At 40.4% G+C, this 23,140-nt stretch overlaps 1 protein-coding gene across 1 annotated transcript in view; it reads left to right on the top strand.

Moving 5' to 3' along the window:
- Positions 1–23,140, top strand: part of LOC138415926 (membrane cofactor protein-like) — a 38,792-nt gene that overhangs the window by 137 nt on the left and 15,515 nt on the right. The window contains exons 2-3 of the mRNA XM_069544446.1: positions 4,792–4,980; positions 5,322–5,424. Coding sequence (XP_069400547.1) covers positions 4,792–4,980; positions 5,322–5,424 — 292 coding nt within the window. The remainder of the gene's footprint in view (positions 1–4,791; positions 4,981–5,321; positions 5,425–23,140) is intronic.

The following is a 23,140-nucleotide window of genomic DNA, read 5'->3' as shown; positions in this document are numbered from 1 at the left end:
GTCTCTCGTGAGAGTCGTGGGGCTGGGTCCACTCCGGGGTCATAAGGAATTGGGGTAGAAAGCGTGACCAAAGGGGACCACATAGCACTAGAAGAGCCGTCTTGCTTGTTGGTGCGCACTCAGCGGTGCGGGGTAATGCGCACAGCCTGGATTTACCAAGGGGCAAACTGGGTCACTAGCAAAAGCTTGCAGGGTGTCTGAGACTGAGCCACTTGGGGGCGGGCCTGCTGGCCTGTTGGTGGTGGTGACGACTTGCTTTTGAGTTCCCAGGTGCCTGGGGATATTGGTAGGCTGGTTCTGTGCCTGTGTATGTGTGGAGGGAGGGGAGAAGTTGGGCGGGGAGGTTTGCTCTGTACTCCGGGCAGGTTTCTAACAGGAGTGAGTATTTGTATCCTGCTGGCCTGGGCTGGGGGAGTCCGTGCAGGGTGTTCTCTAGTGTGACTTTTGTAGAAGTGGCCACCCAGCGGTGCCAAGTTGGGAAGCTCTTGTGGTGCATGTAACTGTCAGGTGGGAGAAGTCGCTGTGTACTCTGCCTACACCCCCACGTTCCCAGCCCCCCTTGGTGATGGAGGCTGTGGCTCAGAATCCAGGAGGCAGCATAAGAAGTCACCATCCTTGTGCCCCGGGTGCTCATACCGTTGACACTGGCAGCAGCAAGGCACCAGTGACCGCAGAGGCATAAGCAGTGATACGGTGGCCGGTGGGCATATTATCCTGAGAGAGGCAGTGGAGGGTGAGAAGTGCTCACTTGCCTTGATTACCCGAGGCAGCGCTGGACTTCCCAGGTGGCTCAGTGGTAAAGAATCTGCCTGCGATACAGGAGACGCCACTCTGTCCCTGAGTGGGGAAGATCTCCTCGAGAAAGGCATGACAACTGACTCCAATATTTTTGCCTGGAGAATCCCATGGACAGAGGAGCTTGGCAGGCTACAGCCCATAGCGTCGCAAAGAGTTGGACACGACTGAAGCGGCCTAGCATGCATGCACGTAACGTCAAGCTGACTGTCATAGGTAACCCAGAGCCCCAAGCCACCCCAAGACCCAGTCTTGCCCACCAGAAGGCTGAAGACACAGCCTTACCCAAGAGTGGGCCCATGTTAACCCTAGGATCCCTGGCACCCCAAAACCAGGTGTAGAACAGGATCTTGTCTGCCAGGAGGTCAGCATAGATCCCTGACCTGGCCTAATCCATGAAAAGATGGACAGCAGCCCCAAGAGCCCCTGAGCCTCAGCCCACCCACTGTGTGTTAACACCAACTCCAGGACCCTGTCCCTGAAAGCAGGGTCCGTGGGACCTGGTCCTGCACGCCTTGAGCCTGGTACTGCTCACCAGCACTAATGCCAAGACCCACAGAGCCCCAGGCCACCAGCAAGCTGACACATCCTCCAAGATGCCTTGTGCCCCTCAGCCAGCCATGTCGGGATCTGACCCTACCCATCAACTGGTCAGCACCAGGTATGGAACCCACCTGTGCCTTGACCCCAGCCACCAGTAGGCTGACACCAGCTCTGGGGCCCCTGACCCTGCAGCTGCCACCCTGAGACCAGGTTCTATCCTCCCCGCCCCAAAACAAAAACACCCAAACGCGTCTCCACATCCAGCCACTTTGTGACCTGATTCTACCTATCAAAGCGCTGGCTCCAGGACTGGGATTCCCCTGACCTCGCAGCAAATCACACTAAAATCCAGACCTACACACCAGTGACTAGCAGCCTCAACACAGAACAGAGCCTGGCAGTCATCCAGACCAGGGGCCCAGCATTCCTGCAGTGGTGCACACAGTGATCAGATCACCACAGCAGAGGTGTTCGGACAGCCCATCTTACGATTTCTGAAGACAAGGCATGGCTTGGCATTCAGTACCTTTCCTTTACAATTGATGACGTGTTCAGTTTCATCTTCCCCACCAACTAGAATCTTCTTTATGTGGCACTTTTTTCAAGTTTGATTAAAAAAAACATAGGATATAGATGTTCTTGCTTACGCGCATTCTATCAGCCTTTTAGAATGTTAGTTTATACAAACATGGACTTAAGTTTCAGTGAAATTTATTTTGGTATTCCTTTTAAAAAGTAGTTTGTGTGGACAGTGAGAAAAGGGGCAGGATGGTCAGGTTTCATTGAGGTCCCACTTTGATCAGAGACCATAATTATCCTGAAGTTACCATCTGGGCACGGATCTGAGTTTGTGCTTGAGTATGAGAGTTATTTTTAAATTTTGTAAGCAGGTAGAGAGTCCTTGCCCGACTTTTGCAAGTGTACAGAAGATGAACAATTCTCTTGATACATGTAGAGACTGTTTCATCTTCTTTAAACTCATCTGGAAAATTGAAAAATTGGGGATTTTCTGAATGCAATCTATCATATTCTATAATGACATACTATATAATGCTTCTTGTAAAAGTATAGCATTGCAGGCCAATAATAATTATACTGTAAACCATCTGGAAAAAAATCTTAGTCAAGATATGTTTACTTTGAAAATCCTCACGGGAATAAAGAATCCAATATACTGAATAAGAGAAGAAATTGTTCAGATACATAAAGCAAATCAAATACATAAAACAGATGACACTTGTATAATTTAATTATGGGCATGCTATTAACTTGATTTCTTTCTTGGTTCCAGGAAGCTCTGAATGATGTTATACATTTCTATGTAGAATGGAATTGTTTAGCATTTCTAGTCCATTTTTTCCCCTAATGTAAAATGAGAACGTATAGCTCAAATTGAGTAAATTTAATGTTGTTAGTAAAATCCAACTCTATTTTTAATAACTGCATCCTTTTTGTTTGTTTGTTTGTTTGTTGCTTTTGTTTTGGCCAGTTGATGGAGGTGCATTCATATATTCAGATCAAAATACTGGAAATGTTGAAAACATTTTGCCAATAGGTGGATTTCAGCATATGGTGTAAATGAAATGTCAGACAGAGTATCAAGAGAGGAATATGGAATTTAGAAAATGATGAAAAAGGTGAATAATATTTCACTTGTTTCGAGTTCTCTCTTGACTAGTCTGTCAATTTTAAGACCTAGATCCAAGAAGTAATTACAGTAAAGGTTCCTCAGGGATCAAAATAGATCTATCTCCCTTCTCCTTTAGGTCCTTAACCTTATAGGAGAGGCCTCTGCATTCTTTTAGCACTTTGAGACTTTAAATATCAGAATATTTTTACATCGTTTCTAGCAGATTCATAAGATTTCCAAGAGCACAGATAATTAAAAGGAAGAGGACTTCTTGAAGCAGGAATAACACTGTCCTAGGGAAGAACTCCCCACAGAAAAAGGCCAGACGTAAACAATTCTAAAATCATAGCAATATAGTTTACAGTCAGGATACATTGGATAAACAGCCCAAAGAGTTACTGCAGGAAGCTTTTAAGGGTGTGTACAATCCATTAATCAGTGAATGAAGATTAAATCATGTTTACAGTAACATCCAAGAAACCAATTTTTTATGTAAGGTTATTCAAAGTAATAAAATTTGGTATTTAAAGGGTACCCATTTATTTTTAAAATGTTCAGTTCACTAACCTAGACAGCGTGTTAAAAAGCAGAGACATTACTTTGCTGACAAAGGTCTTTATAGTCAAAGCTATAGTTTTTCCAGTAGTCATGTATGGATGTGAGAGTTGGACTATATAGAAATCTGAGCACCAAAGAATTGATGCTTTTGAACTATGGTGTTGGAGAGGACTCTTGAGAGTCCCTTTGACTGCAAGGAGATCCAACCAGTGCATCCTAAAGGAAATCAGACCTGAATATTCATTGGAAGGACTGATGCTGAAGCTGAAGCTCCAATATTTTGGCCACCTGATGGGAAGAGTGACTCATTAGAAGTGATGCTAGGAAAGATTGAAGGCAGGAAGTAAAGGATGAGATGGTTGGATGGCATTGCCAGCTCAATGGACATCAGTTTGAGCAAGCTCTGGGTTATGGTGAAGGACAGGGAAGCCTAGCAAGCTTCAGTCCATGGGGTCGCAAAGAGTTGGACATGAGTGACTGAACAACAACAATTCACTAATACAAAACAAATAGAAAGAAGTTATATTTTTAAATACTTTAGCCCATATTTATTTTGACCTATGAAACTCACAATGTTTATTTGATATTACCTCTTACCCAGTGTGTACAGAGTATAGTACAAAAAGAAGGCATATGATCTCTGCCCTCTAGGACATTGCCTTCTGAGAGGAAACTAAGCCTAAACTATGGAAAAGTAATCTGATCAGAGTGCTATATACCTTACAAGACTTCTTAGGGAGAGGTGAGTTTTGAAATGATGAATTTAGAAAGAAGAGGGAAGGACACATACCTATAAATACATTTTAAAACCCAAAACATAGATGCTGTCTTTTCAATTGTGTTGAATGAAAGTTCACCTTATTCCTCAACAAACCAAAAAAGCTCATAGATGGTTATTTAAAGTAAGCAAGGCACAGCCTTTGCTACTACTACCACACGGGTAAAAGCATGGGCGTGTATGCGTGCTCAATTGTGTCCAATTCTTTTCGACCCCAGGGACTATAGCCTGCCAGGCTTCTCTGTCCATGGGATTTTGGATTGCCACTTCCTCTTCCAGGGGATCTTCCTAACTGAGGGATCGGACCCAGATCTCCTGCGTCTCCTGCGTCCTCAGTAATTCTTTACCACTTAGCCGCCTGGGAAAGCATGAGGCAGTCCTGGAATCTATTTATTCTGTAGCACCTACCTGAGGCCAGGCCGCAGTCCCTGGCTGATGAAAGAGGTAAAGCACTTAACTTGCCTGTTCTTATTCTCTCTGTTCCTAGAGGCTTGTGGTGATCCACCAAGATTTAAAACTATGATGCTCCAAGGTGAGCCTAAACCCAATTATCGTCCTGGGGAATGCGTGCAATATGAGTGTCGTCTAGGTTTCAAGCCCAAGCTTCCTGCTCTCCCCAGATCTGCTGTTTGTCAAGATAATAATACATGGTCATCTCTCCAGGATGCCTGTGTAGGTAAATAAACGAACAAAAATGTTTTATAGCACTGGATATTTACACACATCTTCGTGTGCCTCTTCCATTACTTCAGTGATGATTTTATCATGTGAATATAGGCTTTTAGATATCTGTGTATTTGTTCAGGCTTTGAAAAATCCCCAGGGAATCTTTTTCTTGGTAATTGTTTACCTGGGTAAATATGAATCTTGTTTGGCCGTATAATATGGAAAGAAAATAATAGTTAAATGAATAATAAGATTCCCATGAATTCAAACAAGCAATATAGACTTTTGAATTTGATTTAAATCTATTTTTGAAATTAGTATAAACCAACATATTTGAATATTTTCTTTTAGAAAAATCATGTCCTAATCTAGGAGATCCTGTGAATGGCTACGTTAACTTAGTGAATGGAAGTGTTCTGTTCGGTTCACAGGCTCACTTTGCTTGTAATCCAGGGTAAGTAAGATGCTCATTACAGAAAATAAGGTTCAGTATTACTAATTCCATTTTTGTTTTGCTCATCTTTTTAAACACTTCTACAAACTAGATTTCATTTTGTTTTCTATGTGACAAGTCGTACTTGTAGCCAAACAATTATTGCACTATTTATGAAGACCTGAAAAATGTGTAATTAGAAAGAAGTTTAAATTGAGGTAAAACAAAACTGTATACTTACTATGTGTGTGTTCAGTCGCTCAGTCATTTCCAACTCTTTGAAACGCCATGGACTGCCAGGGTTCTGCCAGGCTCCTCTGTCCATGGAGTTTTCCAGGCAAGAATACCTGGGTGGGTTGCCACTTCCTACTCCAGGGGATCTTCCCAACGCAGGGATCGAACCTGCATCTTTTGTGTCTCCTGCGTTGATGGGGATTCTTTAACACTAGCATTACCTGGGAAGCCCGTATAACTTATTTATGTAATAACAAACCTATTGTATAAATTATAAATGTAGTTATCATGGTAACTTTATTCTTGACAATAATTTAAAATTGCCAATTCTTAGAGTTGAAATGGGGCTTATGGAACTAGGAAGTAGAACTGTCAACCAAACATACTCTTATTTTGAGATAATCTGTAGTTTTAAGGACCTAAATCGATCTGCTTAGCCTGGATGATAATGTTGATCATAATCTCTTAATTGGAAAACCTTATTTTTGATGCTGCTACAAAGGAGTGAAACATCTCAAAAAGAGGTACTGAGCATTTAATAATAGCTTTTTTTTTTTCCCTACAAGGCTCCTTTATTATTACATATTGGAGATATTGGGCATTTATTTTAAAGTATGATTTTAGGATTAAAATATAATACACTGGAATGCAACAGGTTTTCTTAATGTTAAGTATCTTTGCCTTTGTTCATCTTGGAGGAAAAGTTTTCAGTTTGTCACCACTGAGTATAAGACTGTGCTGTGTGCTTGTCGTGTATGGTATTGATTACCCTGAGGGAGTTTCCATCCGTTCCTAGACTGTTGAATATTTTTTTATCATGAAAAATGTAGAATTTTGTCAAATGCTTCTTCTTTATCAGTTGAGATGATCATGTGAGTTTTTCCTCTTCCTGCTGCTGATGTGATATATCGCATTGATCTTCATGTTGAACCATCCTAGCATTCCAGGAATAATTTATTCTTGGTCATGGTTTTAATCCTTTCTATAGGCTGATGAACTGTTTGCTAGTATTACATTGAGGATTTTTACATCAGTATTTATAAGGAATACTATTCTGTAGCTTGGTTACTTGTAGTGTCTTATTCTAGCTTTGACGTCATTATTACACTGGTATCAGAATAAATTCAGAAGGCTGCCTTCCTCTTCAGTTTTTGTAAAACTTTAAGCTAAGAATTGGTATTACTTCTCTTTTAAATGTTTTGCAGAATTAAACAGTGAAGACATCAGATCCAATACTTTTATCGTTATTGGGAAAGTTTTGATTACTGATTCAATCTCCTCACTAGTCATAATCAATTCAGATTTTGTATTTTTAAATGAAGTCCTGGTAGAGTTTGTGTTTACATGAATTTGTCTTTTATATCTAGGCTATCCATTTGTTGTCATAAAATTATTCATAGATGTCTCATAATATTTTTTAATTCTGTAGAACTAAGGGAAATATCACCATTTTCATTTCTGATTTAGGTAATTTGGATCTTCCTTTTTGTCATAGTCCATCTAGCTAAGGGTATATCAATTTTCTTCCTCTTTTGGAAAACCAACTTTTGGATTCATTCGGTATTCTCTACTAATTTCTCTTCTGCTCAATCTTTATTGTTTACTTCTTTCTGCTAGTTTTGTGTGTGTATCTTTGTTCACTAGTCCCTTAAGTTGTAACATTAGGTTGATTATTTTACAGCTCTCTTCTTACTTTTAATTAAAGACTAGTTTACCTACAAACTAAATTAGTCCAGATGTATCAGATAGGGATTTGATATTTCTATACATTTCAAAGTGATTAACATGATAAGTCTAGATACAATTTATCACCATACAAGGTTATTACACTTTATTGACTATTTTCCCTATTATATCCTTATAACATTTCTTGTGTAGCTAGAAATTTGTACCTCTTAATATCACTCATTTAATTAATTTCTCCCTCCACCCCTTCCCAGGGCAAACACTTTTTTGTTTTTTTTAACTGGAGTCTTTTCATACTGTTCATGGAGGGAGGGCTGGCATGCTGCAGTCCATGGGGTCGCAAAGAGTCGGACACGACTGAGCGACTGAACGGAACTGAACTGAACTGGAGTCTGTTTCTGATTTTTGTTTCTTCATTTGCTTTGTATTTAAATTGCAAATATAAACGATATCATGCAATATTCTATTTTTCTGTCTGACTTGTCTTACTTGGCATAATATTCTATAGGCCAATCCACATTGTCACTAATGACAAGATTTCCCAGTTTTTATGGCTGACTTATAATCCAGTGTGTGTGTGTGTGTGTGTGTGTGTGTGTGTGTGTGTGTGTTCTTAATCCAGTTAGTCTATTGAAAGGTCTTTAAATGAATATAATCATTTTCTATTAGTTCAGTTCAGTTCAGCCACTCAGTCGTGTCTGACTCCTTTCAACCCCATGGACCACAGCACTCCAGGCCTCCCTGTCCATTACCAACTCCCGAGCTTGCTCAAACTCGTGTCCATTGAGTCAGTGATGCCATCCAACCATCTCATCCTCTGTGGTCCCCTTCACCTGCCCTCAATCTTTCCCAGCATCAGGATCTTTTCCCGTGAGTCAGTTTTTCGCATCAGGTGACCAAAGCACTGGAGCATCAGCTTCATCACCAGTCCTTCCAATGAATATTATTAGGGTTGATTTCCTTTAGGATTGACTGGTTTGATCTTGCTCTCCAAGGGACTCTCAAGAGTCTTCTCCAGCATCACAGTCTGAAGGTATCAAATCTTCGGCACTCAGATTTTTTTATTGTCTGGCTCTCACATCCATACACGACTACTGGAAAAACTGTAGCTTTGGTTAGATGGACCTTTGTTGGCAAAATAATGTCTCTGCTTTTTAATACACTGTCTAGGTTTGTCATTGCTTTTCTTCCAAGGGGAAAGCATCTTTTAATTTCATGGTTGCAGTCACTGTCCACAGTGATTTTGGAGCCTAAGAGAATAAAGTCTGTCACTATTTGCATTATTTCTCCATCTATTTGCCATGAAGTGATAGAACCAGATGCCATGAACTTCAGTGTTTGAATGTTGAGTTTTAAGCCAGGTTTTTCAGTCTTCTCTTTCACCTTCATCAAGAGGATCTTTAATGCCTCTTCACTTTCTACCATAAGGGAGGTGTCATCTGTGTACCTGAGGTTGTTGATATTTCTCCCGGCAATCTTGATTCCAGCTTGTGCTTTATCCATCCTGGAATTTCACAGGAGGTACTCTGCACATAAGTTAAATAATTTATTATCTTATATATTACCTATATTATACTGAGGTATGTTCCCTTTATGGGGAATGTCCCAGGTGGTTCAGTGGTAAAGAATCTGCCTCAATGCAGGAGCCATAGGAGATGAAGGATCCATCCCTGGGTTGGGAAGATCCCCTGGAGAAGGAAATGACAACCCACTCCAGTATTCTTGCCTAGAGAAACCCATGGACAGGTGAGCATGGTTGGCTACAGTCCATACAGTCACAAAGAGTGGGACACACCTGAACACACATGCAATGCTTTCTTCCTTCCCTCTATACCCATGTTGTTGAGAGTTTATCATAGATGGATCTGGAATCTGCTAAAAGCTTTCTGCATCTGTGAGATAATCTATGATTTTTATTCTTCTGTGTGTTATTGTAGTATATCACAGTGACTGATTTGTGACTTTGAACCATCCATGCAGCCCTGGTAGGGCTTTCCTGGTAGCTCAGCTGTTAAGGAATCCACCTGCAATGCAGGAGACCCCAGTTGGATTCCTGGGTGAAGAAGATCCCCTGGAGGAGGGAAGGTTAATACACTCCAGTATTCTTGCCTGGAGAATCCCCATGGACAGAGGAACCTATAGGGTGACAGTCCATGGGGTCACAAAGAGTCGGACATGACAGAGCGACTAAGCACAGTACATGCACCCCTGAGATAAATCCCACTTAATCATGGTGTTCAGTTCAGTTCAGTTAATCACTCAGTCATGTCCGACTCTTTGCGACCCCATGAATTGCAGCACGCCAGGCCTCCCTCTCCATCACCAACTCCCGGAGCTCACTCAGACTCACGTCCATCGAGTCAGTGATGCCATCCAGCCATCTCATCCTCTGTCGTCCCCTTCTCCTCCTGCCCCCCATCCCTCCCAGCATCAGAGTCTTTTCCAATGAGTCAATTCTTTGCATGAGGTGGCCAAAGTACTGTATGACCCTTTTAAAGTATTTTTTAAATACATTTGCTAATATTTTATTAAACATTTTTGTATCTAAGTTCATCAAGGATATTGGTCTATAATTTTCTTTTGCAGTGGTGTCTTTGTCTGGCTTAAGTATTAGAGTGATTCCAGACTTTTACAATGCATCTGAAAGTGTTTCTTTCATTTAAATTTTTTGAAATAGTTTGAGAAGGATAGGTGTTCTCTTTCAATTTAATAAGGCATAGTTAGTTTGCAGTATTCTATTAGTTTCAGGGGTACAATAAAGTAATTCAAAACTTTTATAGATTAGGCTTGGTTTATCATTATTATAAAATATTGGCCATATTACTTGGGTTATATAATATATTGTTAGTTTGAGAAGGATAAGTGTCAACTCTTCTCACCTTATGTGACTTTTGTTTGTTGAGAGTTTTTTTTATTAGTGACTTAATTTCATTACTGATAATTAATTAGTCAATATTTTATCTTTCTTCCTGGTAGAGTGTTAGGAGATTATGCCTTTCAAGGAATTTGTGCATTTCTTCTTAGCTGTTCATTTTATTGCCATATAGTTGTTCATGGTAACCTTTTATGATCCTCTTTGTTTCTTTAGCGTTGGTTTTAAGTTTTCCATTTTGATTTCTCATGTTACTGATTTAGACCCTCTTTTTTTTTCTTTTTAATTGATGAGTCAGGCTAAATGTTTTAACATTTTTTTAAAATGTTTTCAAAGTACCAGGTCTTTTTTTCTTTTGTCTTTTTTTTCTATTTCATTTATTTCTGCCTTGATCTTTATGATATTATTTTCCTTCTACTAACTTTTGATTTTGTTTGTTCTTCATTTCCTACTTCCTTGAGGTGTAAGTTAGGTTGTTTAATTGAGATTTTTCTTGTTTTCTAAGGTAAGCTTCTATTGCTAGAAAGTTTCCTCCTGGAACTGCTTTTGCTGCATCTCACAGATTTTAAGTCATTGTATTTTTGTTTTCATCTGTCTCCAGTTTTTAAAAAATTGTTCTTTGGTTACATGAGTGGTCTGTTCATTGTTTAGCAGCATAATTTTGAGCCTTGTTAGTGTTTATAGCTGATTTCTGGGCTCATGTCTTTGTGGTCAGAAAGAATGCTTGACATGATTTCAATTTTCTTAAATTTACCAAAGCTTGTTTTGTGGCCTAGAATATGATCTATCCTGGAGGATGTTCTGTGTGTCCTTGGAAAGAATCTATATTCTTTTGCTTTGGGATCTGTGTTCCATACATATTTATTAAGTTCATCTGATATAATGTTTCATTTAAAGCCAATGCTTCCTTATTGATTTTCTGTCTATATGTCCTTTGATGTATGTGTGTTGTTAAAGTCCTATTTGATGTTGCTGTCAATTTCTCCCTTTATTTCTGTTATATTTTCCTTATGTATTTAGCTGATTGTCTATTGTGTACATATGTATTTACAGTTGCTATATCTTCTTGGACTGATCCCTTGATCATTATGTAAGGTTCTACTTTGTCTCTTTGACAGTCTTTGTTTTAACTCTATTTTGTCTGAGATAAGTATTTGCATTATAACTTTCTTTTGCTTTCCATTTACATGGAATACAATTTTTCATTCCTCAGACTTTGTGTCTTTATATCTGAAGTGAGTCTCTTTGATGCAGCATATCATTAGATCTTGTGTTTTACCCATTTAGCCACTCCATGCCTTTTGATTAGAGTATTGTTTCTTTTGCATTTAAAATAATAATTGGTAGGTATCCATGTTTTGTCATTTTCTTAATCATTTACTGTTTGTTACTGCAGTTCTCTTTCATTCTTCTTTTGCTATCTTTCTTTGTGATTTGATGAGTATCTTTAATATTGAGTTTGGATTTGTTTCTTTTGTGTGTGTGTGTATGTATTATAGATTTTTCATTTGTGATTACCATGAGATTTTTATATAAAACATCATGATTGCTTAACATTGCTGATTTCTTAAGTTCAAATACATTCTAACTACACTTATTTTTACTCCCCTCCTCTCATGTTTAGTGTTTTTGACATCATATTTTATAGCTCATTGTTTTGTGCATCCCTTAACTTCTTATTTTATGTGTGTGTGTGTGTGTGTGTGTGTGTGTGTGTGTGTGATTTGACTACTTTTGTCTTTTAACCTTCCTGCTAGTTTTGTAAATGGTTTATCCGCTACGTTTCCTGTGTGTTTCCCTTTACAGATAAGATAATTCCTTCACAGTCTTCATATTTTTTAGTTGTGGCCTTTTTCTTTTTTACTTAAAAAAATCCTTTTAACGTTTCTTTTGTGAAGCCTATTTCAGTTCAGTTCAGTCACTCAATCGTGTCCAACTCTTTGCGACCCCATGAATCGCAGCATGCCAGGCCTCCCTGTCCATCACCATCTCCCAGAGTTCACTCACACTCATGTCCATCGAGCCAGTGATGCCATCCAGCCATCTCATCCTCGGTCATCCCCTTTTCCTCCTGCCCCCAATCCCTCCCAGCATCAGAGTCCTTTCCAATGAGTCAACTCTTCACATGAGGTGGCCAAAGTACTGGAGTTTCAGCTTTAGCATCATTCCTTCCAAAGAAATCCCAGGGCTGATCTCCTTTAGGATGGACTGGTTGGATGTCCTTGCAGTCCATGGGACTCTCAAGAGTCTTCTCCAACACCACAGTTCAAAAGCATCAATTCTTCGGCGCTCAGCCTTCTTCACAGTCCAACTCTCACATCCATACATGACCACTGGAAAAACCATAGCCTTGACTAGACAGACCTTTGTTGGTAAAGTAATGTCTCTGCTTTTGAATATGCTATCTAGGTTGGTTATAACTTTCCTTCCAAGGAGTGAGCATCTTTTAATTTCATGGCTGCAGTCACCATCTGCAGTGATTTTGAAGCCCATTTAGTGGTGCTGAATTCTTTTAGTTTTGCTTGTCTGTAACATTCTTTCAAATCTAAATGATAGAACTGTGTTTGTTAGCCACCCATATGTCTTCTTTGGAGAAATGTCTGTTTAGTTCTTTGGCCCATTTTTTGATTGGGTTGTTTGGAGAATAGCACTGAAACATGTATACTATCATGTAAGAAACGACTCTCCAGTCTGTGTTCGATACAGGATACAGGATGCTTGGGGCTGGTGCATGGGGATGATCCAGAGAGATGATATGGGGTGGGAGGTGGGAGGGGGGTTCAGGATTGGGAACTCATGTACATCCATGGCGGATTCATATCAATGTATGGCAAAATCAATAAAGTATTGTAAAGTAAAATAAAGTAAAAATTAAAATTAAAAAATCTAAATGATATCTTTGCCAGGTACAGGATTTTTATATATAGATTTTTAGCTTTCATCCCTTTAACCTTATCATGCAACTGCCTTTTGATCTTTAAAGTTTCTTCTGAAAATGCTTATAATCATATGGGAGTTTGTTATATGCAGCCAGCTGCTTTTCTTTTGCTGCTTTTAAGAGTCTCTCTATCTTTAATTTCTACCAGTTTGATTACAGTGCATCTTGGTGTGTATCTCTTTGGGTTCACTGTGTTTGGGACCCTGCTTTCTGGACCTAGAAATCTATTTCCTTTCCCATGTTAAGGAAATTTTCAGCTATTTGTTCTTTAATTAAATTCTCTGCTCCTTTCTCTCCCTCTTCTTCTTCTGTGGCCCCATGATGCATATTATTTAGTATGTTTGATATTGTCTCAGAGAGCTCTTAAACCATCTGCATTTTTTTCAATTTTTTTCTAATCAGCTTTAGTGATTTCCACTATTCTGTCTTCCAGTTGCTGATCCATGGTTCTGAATCATGTAATCTACTGTTGAATCCTTCTGGTGTAATTTTATTACAACTATTGTATTCTTCATCTCTGTTCAAGTTTTTTAAATATTTCATAATTTATTAAATTACTTACTATATTCATCCATTCTACTTCTGACTTTTTTTAACTTTCCGATAATCATTACTTGGACTTTTAATAAGGTATATTGCTTGTCTCCACTCCAGGTAGTTCTTCTTCTGGGCTACTTCCTTCCCATAGGATGTATTTTTTCTTACCTTATTTTACCTAATTCTCTGTGTTCTCTTTGTTCTAGGTAGCTCAGATATGTTTCTGAGTTTTGGAAAAGTGGTCTTATGTAGAAAACATTCTATATGGCCCAGCAGGGTACTCCCATCTGTTTACCATATGTGTATCCTCTAATGTTGTTTCTTATATGCACTGCGAGGCTCTTTATCTGTGGCAGAGTCACCTGCTGGGGAACACTGATAGCAGTGCTGGCCCTCAGGTGGGTTGGCTGACAGGCCATGCCGCATGCAGAATCTGATGGCCCACTAGTGGGTGGGACTGCGTCTTGGTGCAGCTGTCTGCATGACCCAAGAAGTCATGGGGCTGGTGTTGACTGGCAGGACCAGGCCCAGGGTGTCTGGCTGCTCATCCCAGTGCATCTTGGGACTGTTGCCAGTTAGTTGGTGAATGGTAAGCCCCCAACACTAATAAGCGAGGAAGAGGTTCTCAATATGGTATTTTTTGTGAGCACCACGTGTCCTCCTGGTACAAGGAACTCCCCATTGGCTACCACCAGCCTCTGTGTTCCCAGAAGGAGGCCCAGTTGCCTCTTGGGGAGGCTCTGCAAGACCACAAACTGAGTCTTATCCAGGCTCATTTGAAGTTACTCCGTCTGGCTTATGTTTCAAAGTGTGCAAGGTGTTACATTTTTTAATGTAAACATTTATACATTTAAACTTCCTTCTTGTCACATCTTTTGCTTTATTCCATCCATAAGTTTTGCTAGGTTATATTTTCATTTCCTTTTTTTTTTTTTTTACCAAGTCCGAGTACATTCTCCTTGATGCATGACAGGGCAGTAAATGTGAGAGGTGAAGTGTTACGGCAAAGAATACAACTTTATTCAGAAAGCTGGCCGACTGAGAAGACTCCAGACTAATATCTCAAAATAACCATCTTATTGTGATCTAGATGCCAGGTTCTTCTATAGAACAGAGAAGGTGAGGAGCGGTGGTGAGGAGTAAAGTGAAAAAAGGCCATTAATCTTACAGAAGTCTTCTGCAATGGCCAACCTCAGGGAGGGGATGTGAAATTTTTTCCCTTGTTGTGGGACAAGGTCCTGAACAAAGAGGTGAGGTAGGCCATTATGTATGGTTATGATAATAAAAGCAAAGGAAAGCAAAGGTTAAAATCAAAGATACAAGCCCAACTTGGAGTCAACATTGACTCTTCCCTGTAACACATTCATGTCAAAGTGTATTCTAAGTGCCTTATGATTTCTTCTTTGATTCATTGGTGCGTAAAAGGACTTTTAAAATTTTAGCAATTTTGAGAATTTTCCAAATTTCCCATTTATTTTGATTTTGGGGCTTGTCCTGTTGTGATCAAAGAATGTATTTATATGGTATCTACCTTATTTTTTTTTTCCCTCCCCAACCTGATAGCCACCTTTTAAAATCCATTAATTCTTATTAATTTTGGCCTAGCAGAATTAACTGCTATTAAGAGGAGCATAGTAGGCTACAGTCCATGGGGTCGCAAAGAGTCAGACACGACTGAGCGACTTCACTTCACTTCAAGTATGTATTATCTATTATGAAGAATATTAATTTTTTTCATCTGTGACCTAAAATGTGATCTGAGCTGGGAAATGTCCAGTGTGCGCTTGAGAAGACTATGTTCTGTTGTTAGATAGAGAGCTCTGTATATGTCGGTGAAACCTAGTTTGTCTTGTATTGTTGAAGTCCTCTACTTCCTTACTTATCTTCTACCAAGTTGTTTAATACATTATTATGAGTGGGGTATTGAAGTTTCCAACTATTGCTGTAGAAATGCCTATTTTGTATAAATGTGTTTCACTCCCTTCAGTTCTGTCATTTTTTGCTTCATATATTTTGATGGCTTCTTCTTAGATGCATAAATGTTTATAATTGTTATATCTTATTCAAGTACTTAATCCTTTTAAAATATAATGTCCTTCTTTGCCTATACACTTTTTCTCTAGAGTCTATTTTGTCTAAATTAGTATAGCCATCCCTGCTGTCTTTTAGATACTATTAGCATGGAATATTTTTTTGCACCCTTTCATATTCAACACATTTGTGTCTATGGACGTCATGTGAGTCTCATGGGGATATAGCTGAATCATGTGTTTTATGCATTCTGCCAATCTCTGACTTTTGAATAAGAGTTTAATACATTTAAATTTAATAAATTACTGAAAGGAGGGACTTATTTCTGTCATGGTACCATTTGCTTTCTATAAGCCTTTTAGCTTTTCTGTTCCTAATTTCCAGCATTACTTTTTGTGTGTGTCTAGTTGATTTTTATAGTGAGATGAATAGTTTCTGCATTATTTCCTTTTTGTGCATTCTACAGCTATTTTGTTTATGGTTACCATTGGGACTACATTTAACTTCCTGGAGTTACAGAAGTCCAAGTTGAATTAATACCAAATTAACTACAAAAACTGTACTAGCAAACCACCTGTAATCCAATGCTATCTTTTAAAATTGCCTATGAATTTACTTTTAGTGAGATATTTATTTTTCCACAACAATTTGAGTTACTGTCTGCTGCTGCTGCTGCTAAGTCGCTTCAGTCCTGTCCGACTCAGTGCGACCCCATAGGCCACAGCCCACCAGGCTCCGCTGTCCCTGGGATTCTCCAGGAAAGAACACTGGAGTGGGTTGCCATTTCCTTCTCCAATGCATGAAAGGGAAAAGTGAAAGTGAAGTTGCTCAGTCATGTCCGACTCTTCACGACCCCATGGACTGCAGCCTACCAGGCTCCCCCGTCCATGGGATTTTCCAGGCAAGAGTACTGGAGTGGGGTGCCATAGCCTTCTCCAGAGTTACTGTCTAGTGTCCTATTATTTCACCTTGTAAGACTCCCTTAAGTGTTTCTTACAGTTGAGGTCTCAGTCAGTTCAGTCACTCAGTTGTGTCCAACTCTTTGCAACCCATGGACTACAGCATGCCAGACTTCCCTGTCCATCACCAACTCCCAGAGCTTACTCAAACTCATGTCCATAGAGTTGGTGATGCCATTCAACCATCTCATCCTCTGTCATCCCCTTCTCCTACCCTTCTGCCTTCAATCGTTCCCAGCACCAGGGTCTTTTCCAATGAGTCAGTGACTCATCAGGTGGCCAAAGTATTGGAGTTTCAGCTTCAACATCAGTCCTTCCAATGAATATTCAGGACTGATTTCCTATAGGATTGACTGGTTGGATCTCCTTTCAATCCAAGGGACTCTCAAGAGTCCTCTCCAACAACATAGTTCAAAATCATCAATTCTTCAGCACTCAGCCTTCTTTTTAGTCCAACCGTCATATTCACACATGGCTGTGGAAAAACCATAGCTTTGACTAGATGGAAAGCTTTGCCTTTGTTGGCAAAGTAATGACTCTGCTTTTTAATATGCTGTCTAGGTTGGTTATAACTTTCCTTCCAAGGAGTCTGTGTCTTTTAATTTCATGGCTGCAGTCACTATCTGCAGTGATTTTGGAGCTGAAAAGATAAAGTCTTTCACTGTTTCCATTGTTTCCCCATCTATTTGCCATGAGGTGATGGGACCGGATGCCATGATCTTCGTTTTCTGAATGATGAGTTTTAAGTTTTTTCACTCTCCTCTTTCAGTTCATCAAGAGGCTCTTTAGTCCTTCTTTGCTTTCTGCCATAAGGGTGGTGTCATCTGCATAACTGAGGTTATTGCCATTTCTCTCCACAATCTTGATTCCAGCTTGTGCTTCATCCAGCCCAGCATTTCTCATGATGTCCTCTGCATATAAGTTAAATAAGCAGGTGACAATATACAGCCTTCACATACTCCTTTCCTGATTTGAAACCAGTCCATTGTTCCATGTCCAGTTCTAACTGTTGCTTCTTGACCTGCATACAGGTTTCTCCGGAAGCAGGCCAGGTGGTCTGGTATTCCCATCTCTTTCAGAATTTTCCACAGTTTGTTATGATCCACACAGTGAAAGGCTTTGCCATAGTCAATAAAGCAGAAATAGATGTTTTTCTGGAACTCTCTAACTTTATCATGATACAGCGGACATTGGCAATTTGATCTCTGGTTCCTCTGCCTTTTCTAAATCCAACTTGAACATCTGGAAGGTCACAGTTCATGTACTGTTGAAGTCTGAATTGGGAAATTTTAAGCATAACTTTGCTAGCATGTGAGATGAGTGCAATTGTGCAACAGTCTCACCATTCTTTGGCATTGCCTTTCTTTGGGATTGAAATGAAAACTGACCTTTTCCAGTCCTGTGGCCACTGCTGAGTTTTCCAAATTTGCTGGCATATTGAGTGCAGCACTTTCACAGCATCCTCTTTTAGGATTTGGAATAGCTCAACTGGAATTCCATCACCTCCACTAGCTTTGTTCATAGTGATGCTTCCTAAGGCCCACTTGACTTTGCATTCCAGGATGCCTGGCTCTAGGTGAGTGATCACACCATCATGGTTATCTGGGTCATGAAGATCTTTTTTGTATAGTTCTTCTGTGTATTCTTGCCACATCTTCTTAATATTTTTGCATCTATTAGGTCCATACCATTTCTGTCCTTTATTTTGCCCATCTTTGCATGAAATGTTCCCTTGGTATCTCTAATTTTCTTAAAAAGATCTCTAGTCTTTCCCATTCTACTGTTTTCCTCTATTTCTTTGCATTGTTGCTGAGGAAGGCTTTCTTCTCGCTCCTTGCTATTCTTTGGAACTCTGCATTCAGATGCTTATATCTTCCTTTTCTCCTTTGCCTTTTGCATCTTTTCTTTTTTCAGCTACTTGTAAGGCTTCCACAGACAATCATTTTGCCTTTTGGCATTTCTTTTTCTTGGAGATACTCTTCATCCCTGCCTCCTGTACAATGTCATGAATCTCCATCCATAGTTTTCGGGCACTCTATCTATCAGATCTAATCCCTTGAATCTATCTGTCACTTCCACTGTATAATCATAAGGGATTTGATTTAGGTCATACCTGAATGGCCTAGTGATTTTCCCTACTTTCTTCAAATTAGGTCTAGATTTGGCAATAAGGAGTTCATGATCTGAGCCACAGTCAGCTTCTGATCTTGTTTTTGCTGACTGTATAGAGGTTCTCCATCTTTGGCTGAAAGAATAAAATCAATCTGATTTTGGTATTGACTATCTGGTGATGTCCATGTGTAGAGTCTTCTCTTGTGTTGTAGGAAGAGGGTGTTTGCCATAACCAGTGTGTTCTCTTGGCAAAACTCTGTTAGACTTTGACCTGCTTTGTTTTGTACTCTAAGGCCAAATTTGCCTGTTACTCCAGGTATCTCTTGCTTCCTACCTTTGCATCCAGTCCCCTGTAATGAAAAGGACATCTTTTTTGGATGTTAGTTCTAGGTCTCATAGGTCTTCATAGAACCATTCAACTTCAGCTTCTTCAGCATTAGTGGTTGGGACATAGACTTGCATTACTGTGATATTGAATGGTTTGCCTTATAAATGAATAGACATCATTCTGTCCTTTCTGAGATTGCATCCATGTACTGCATTTCAGACTCGTTTACTATGATGGCTACTCCATTTCTTTTAAGTGATTCTTGCCCACAGTAGTAGATATAATGATCATCTAAATTAAATTCACCCATTCCAGTCCATTTTAGTTCGCTGATTCCTGATATGTCGATGTTCACTCTTGCCATCTCCTGTTTGACCACTTCCAGTTTACCTTGATTCATGGACCTAACATTGCAGGTTCATATGTAGTTTTGCTCTTTACAGCGTTGGACTTTACTTCCATCACTGGTCACATCCACAACTGAGTGTTGTTTTTGCTTTGGCTCCATCTCTTCATTCTTTCTGGAGTTATTTCTCCACTGCTCTCCAGTAGCATACTGAGCACCTACTGACCTGGGGAGTTGATCTTTCAGTGTCCTATCTTTTTGCCTTTTCACACTGTTCATGGGCTTCTCAAGGCAAGAATACTGAAGTAGTTTGCCATTTCCTTCTCCAGTAGAACATGTTTTTTCAGAACTCTCCGTCATGACCTGTCCATCTTGGGTGGTCCTAGATGGCATGGCTCATAGTTTCACTGAATTAGACAAGAATGTGGTCCACGTGATCAGATTGGTTAGTTTTCTGTGACTGTGGTTTTTCATTCTGTCTCCCCTCTGATGGAGAAGGATAAGAGGCTTATGGAAGCTTCCTGCTGGGAGAGACTGACTGTAGGGGAAACTGGGTCTTGTTCTGATGAGCAGGGCCATGCTCAGTAAACCTTTTAATCCAATTTTCTGTTGATGGGCGGGGCTGTGTTCCCTCTCTGTTGTTTGACCTGAGGCCAAACTATGGCAACCTCCTTCAAAAGGTCCCATGATGCACTGCTGCACTCAGTGCCCCCAGCCCTGCAGCAGGCCACGGCTGACCCACACTTCTGTTAAAGGCTCCTGGACACTCACGGCAAGTCTGGGTCAGTCTCTCGTAGGGTCACTGCTCCTTTCTCCTGGGTCTTGTGTACACAAGGTTTTGTTTGTGCCCTCCAAGAGCCTGTTTCCCCAGTCCTGTGCAAGCTCTGGAGGCTCTATGGTGGGGTTGATAGCAACTTCCTCCAAGAGGGCTTATGCCACACCCAGGTCTGCTGCACCCAGAGCCCATAGCCCTGCAGCAGGCCGTTGCTAACCCATACCTCCACAGGAGACACTCACACACAGTTCTGGCTCAGTCTCTGTGAGGTCTCTGGGTCCCGATGTGCACAAGGTTTGTTTGAGCCATCTGAGCATCTCTGGCGGCTGTGGGGTTTGATTCTAAACATGTTTTCACCCCTCCTATTGTCTTACGTAGGTTTCTCCTTTGCCCTTGGATGTGGGGTGTCTTTTTCTGGTGGGATCCAGCATTCCCCTGTCAATGGTTGTTCAGCCGTGAGTTGTAATTCCGAGTTCTCAGAGGAGGAGAGGGGTGCACATCCTTCTACTCTGCCATCTTGGAGTCAAATAGAAACCATACTTCCAGCTTTCATCCCAATCCCAGAGAACGGCAATGCCAAAGAATGCTCAAACTGCCACACAATTGCACTCATCTCACATGTTAGTAAAGGAAAGCTTAAAATTCTCCAAGCCAGGCTTCAGCAATACATCAACTGTGAACTTCCAGATGTTCAAGCTGGTTTTACAAAAGGCAGAGGAACCAGAGATCAAATTGCCAATATCCGCTGGATCACGGAAAAAGCAAAAGAGTTCCAGAAAAACATCTATTTCTGCTTTATTGACTATGCCAAAGCCTTTGACTATGTGGATCACAATAAATGGTGGAAAATTCTGAAAGAGATGGGAATACCAGAGCACCTGACCTGCCTCTTGAGACCTGTATGCAGGTCAGAAAGCCACAGTTAGAACTGGACATGGAACAACAGACTGGTTCCAAATAGGAAAAGTAGTACATCAAGGCTGTATACTGTCACTCTGCTTATTTAACTTCTATGCAGAGTACATCATGAGAAATGCTGGGCTGGAAGAAGCACAAGCTGAGATCAAGATTGCTGGGAGAAATATCAATAACCTCAGATATGCAGATGACACCACCCTTATAGGAGAAAGTGAAGAAGAACTAAAGAGCCTCTTGATGAAAGTGAAAGAGGAGAGTGAAAAAGTTGGCTTAAAGCTCAACATTCAGAAAACTAAGGTCATGGCATCTGGTCCCATCACTTCATGGCAAATAGATGTGGAAACAGTGGAAACAGTGGCTGACTTTATTTTCCTGGGCTGCAAAATCACTGCAGATGGTGATTGTAGCCATGAAATTAAAAGACGCTTACTCCTTGGAAGGAAAGTTATGACCAACCTAGATAGCATATTGAAAAGCAGAGACATTACTTTGCCGACTAAGGTCCGTCTAATCAAGGCTATGATGTTTCCAGTGGTCATGTATGGATGTGAGAGTTGGACTGTGAAGAAGTCTGAGCACTGAAGAATTGATACTTTTGAACTATGGTGTTGGAGAAGACTCTTGAGAGTCCCTTGGACTGCAAGGAGATCCAAACAGTCCATCCTAAAGGAGATCAGTCCTGGGTGTTCACTGGAAGGACTGATGTTGAAGCTGAAACTCTAGTACTTTGGCCACCTCATGCGAAGAGTTGACTCATTAGAAAAGACTCTGATGCTGGGAGGGATTGGGGGCAGGAGGAGAAGGGGATGACAGAGGATAAGATGGTAGGATGGCATCACTGACTCAATGGACATGGCTTTGGGTGAACTCCAGGAGCTGATGATGGACAGGGAGGCCTGGTGTGCTGCGGTTCATGGGGTCGCAAAGAGTTGGACATGACTGAGCAACTGAACTGAACTGAAGAGCATGAGAATGAGTATTCATTACATTGGTTGTCATGTTCAACAGCTATAACTCCAAATATTCTTAAAAGGTCAGGAATTCTCTGAGACACGTCCAGTTTCTCTGTTACAAAGCACGGCCAGCACCATGCAAACCTCATTTCCCCAGAAGTCTGTGCATGTCCAGGAGTCTCCAGTGGAGGTGTGGGTCAATAGTGGCCTAGTGGTCACAGTCTCTCTGTTTTTATTCCTGGAAAGGCCCTAATTTCTCCATAACTTTCGAAGAACAGTTTTTTTTTTTTCTGGACAGGGGATTTTTGTTTGATAGTTGTTTTTTGTATTTTTTTTTTCTTTTAGCACTTTGAGTATATATACTCACTGTCTTGGGGTTCTGAGTTCCTAATGAGAAATTTCATAATCTTGTTTAGAATCCTCTCTATGTGATTATCCTCTCTCTGTCTTGCAGCTTTCAATGTTCTCTCTTTGTCTTTGTCTTTTGAAAGCATGAGCATTGTGCGTTTCTCTGAGTTCATCTTAGGGTGCATTGAGATTTTGCCATGTTTATATTCACATCTTTAATCAAATTCGGATAGTTTTCTGCCATTATTTTTTCAACTGTTCTCTCTGCTATCTTCTCTACATTGTCTCTTTCTGAGAGTCCTACGTTGTATATGTTGGTTAAATCTGTTGGTGTTCCACAGTTCCAAAGATTTTTTAGGCTCTGTTCATTTTTCTTTAGTCTTTTCTCTTTCTTTTCCTCAGAGACACTAATTTCCATTCTCCTGTATTCAAGTTCTCCGATCCTTTCTTCTTTTTGGTCAAATGTGCCTCCCATGGATTTTTAACATCCATTATTGTGCTTTTCAACTCCAGAAGTTCCTTGAGGTTTCTTTCCAGTTCGTCTGCCTCCCGTCTGAGATTTCCACGTTTCACACATATTCTCTTGACCTCATGATTTCTTCCTTTAGTTCTTTAAACATCCTTAAGCCAGTCATTTTGTTTTCGCTTTTCAAATATTACTGAGGGCCTACCCATGGGGGTAGGCAGGAGGCCTCTGTGA

Source organism: Ovis canadensis, chromosome 12 (genome assembly GCF_042477335.2).
Source record: "Ovis canadensis isolate MfBH-ARS-UI-01 breed Bighorn chromosome 12, ARS-UI_OviCan_v2, whole genome shotgun sequence".
Lineage (NCBI taxonomy): Eukaryota > Metazoa > Chordata > Mammalia > Artiodactyla > Bovidae > Ovis > Ovis canadensis.
Note: the sequence above shows the minus strand (reverse complement) of the source record. Positions and strands in the feature narration are given on the sequence as shown.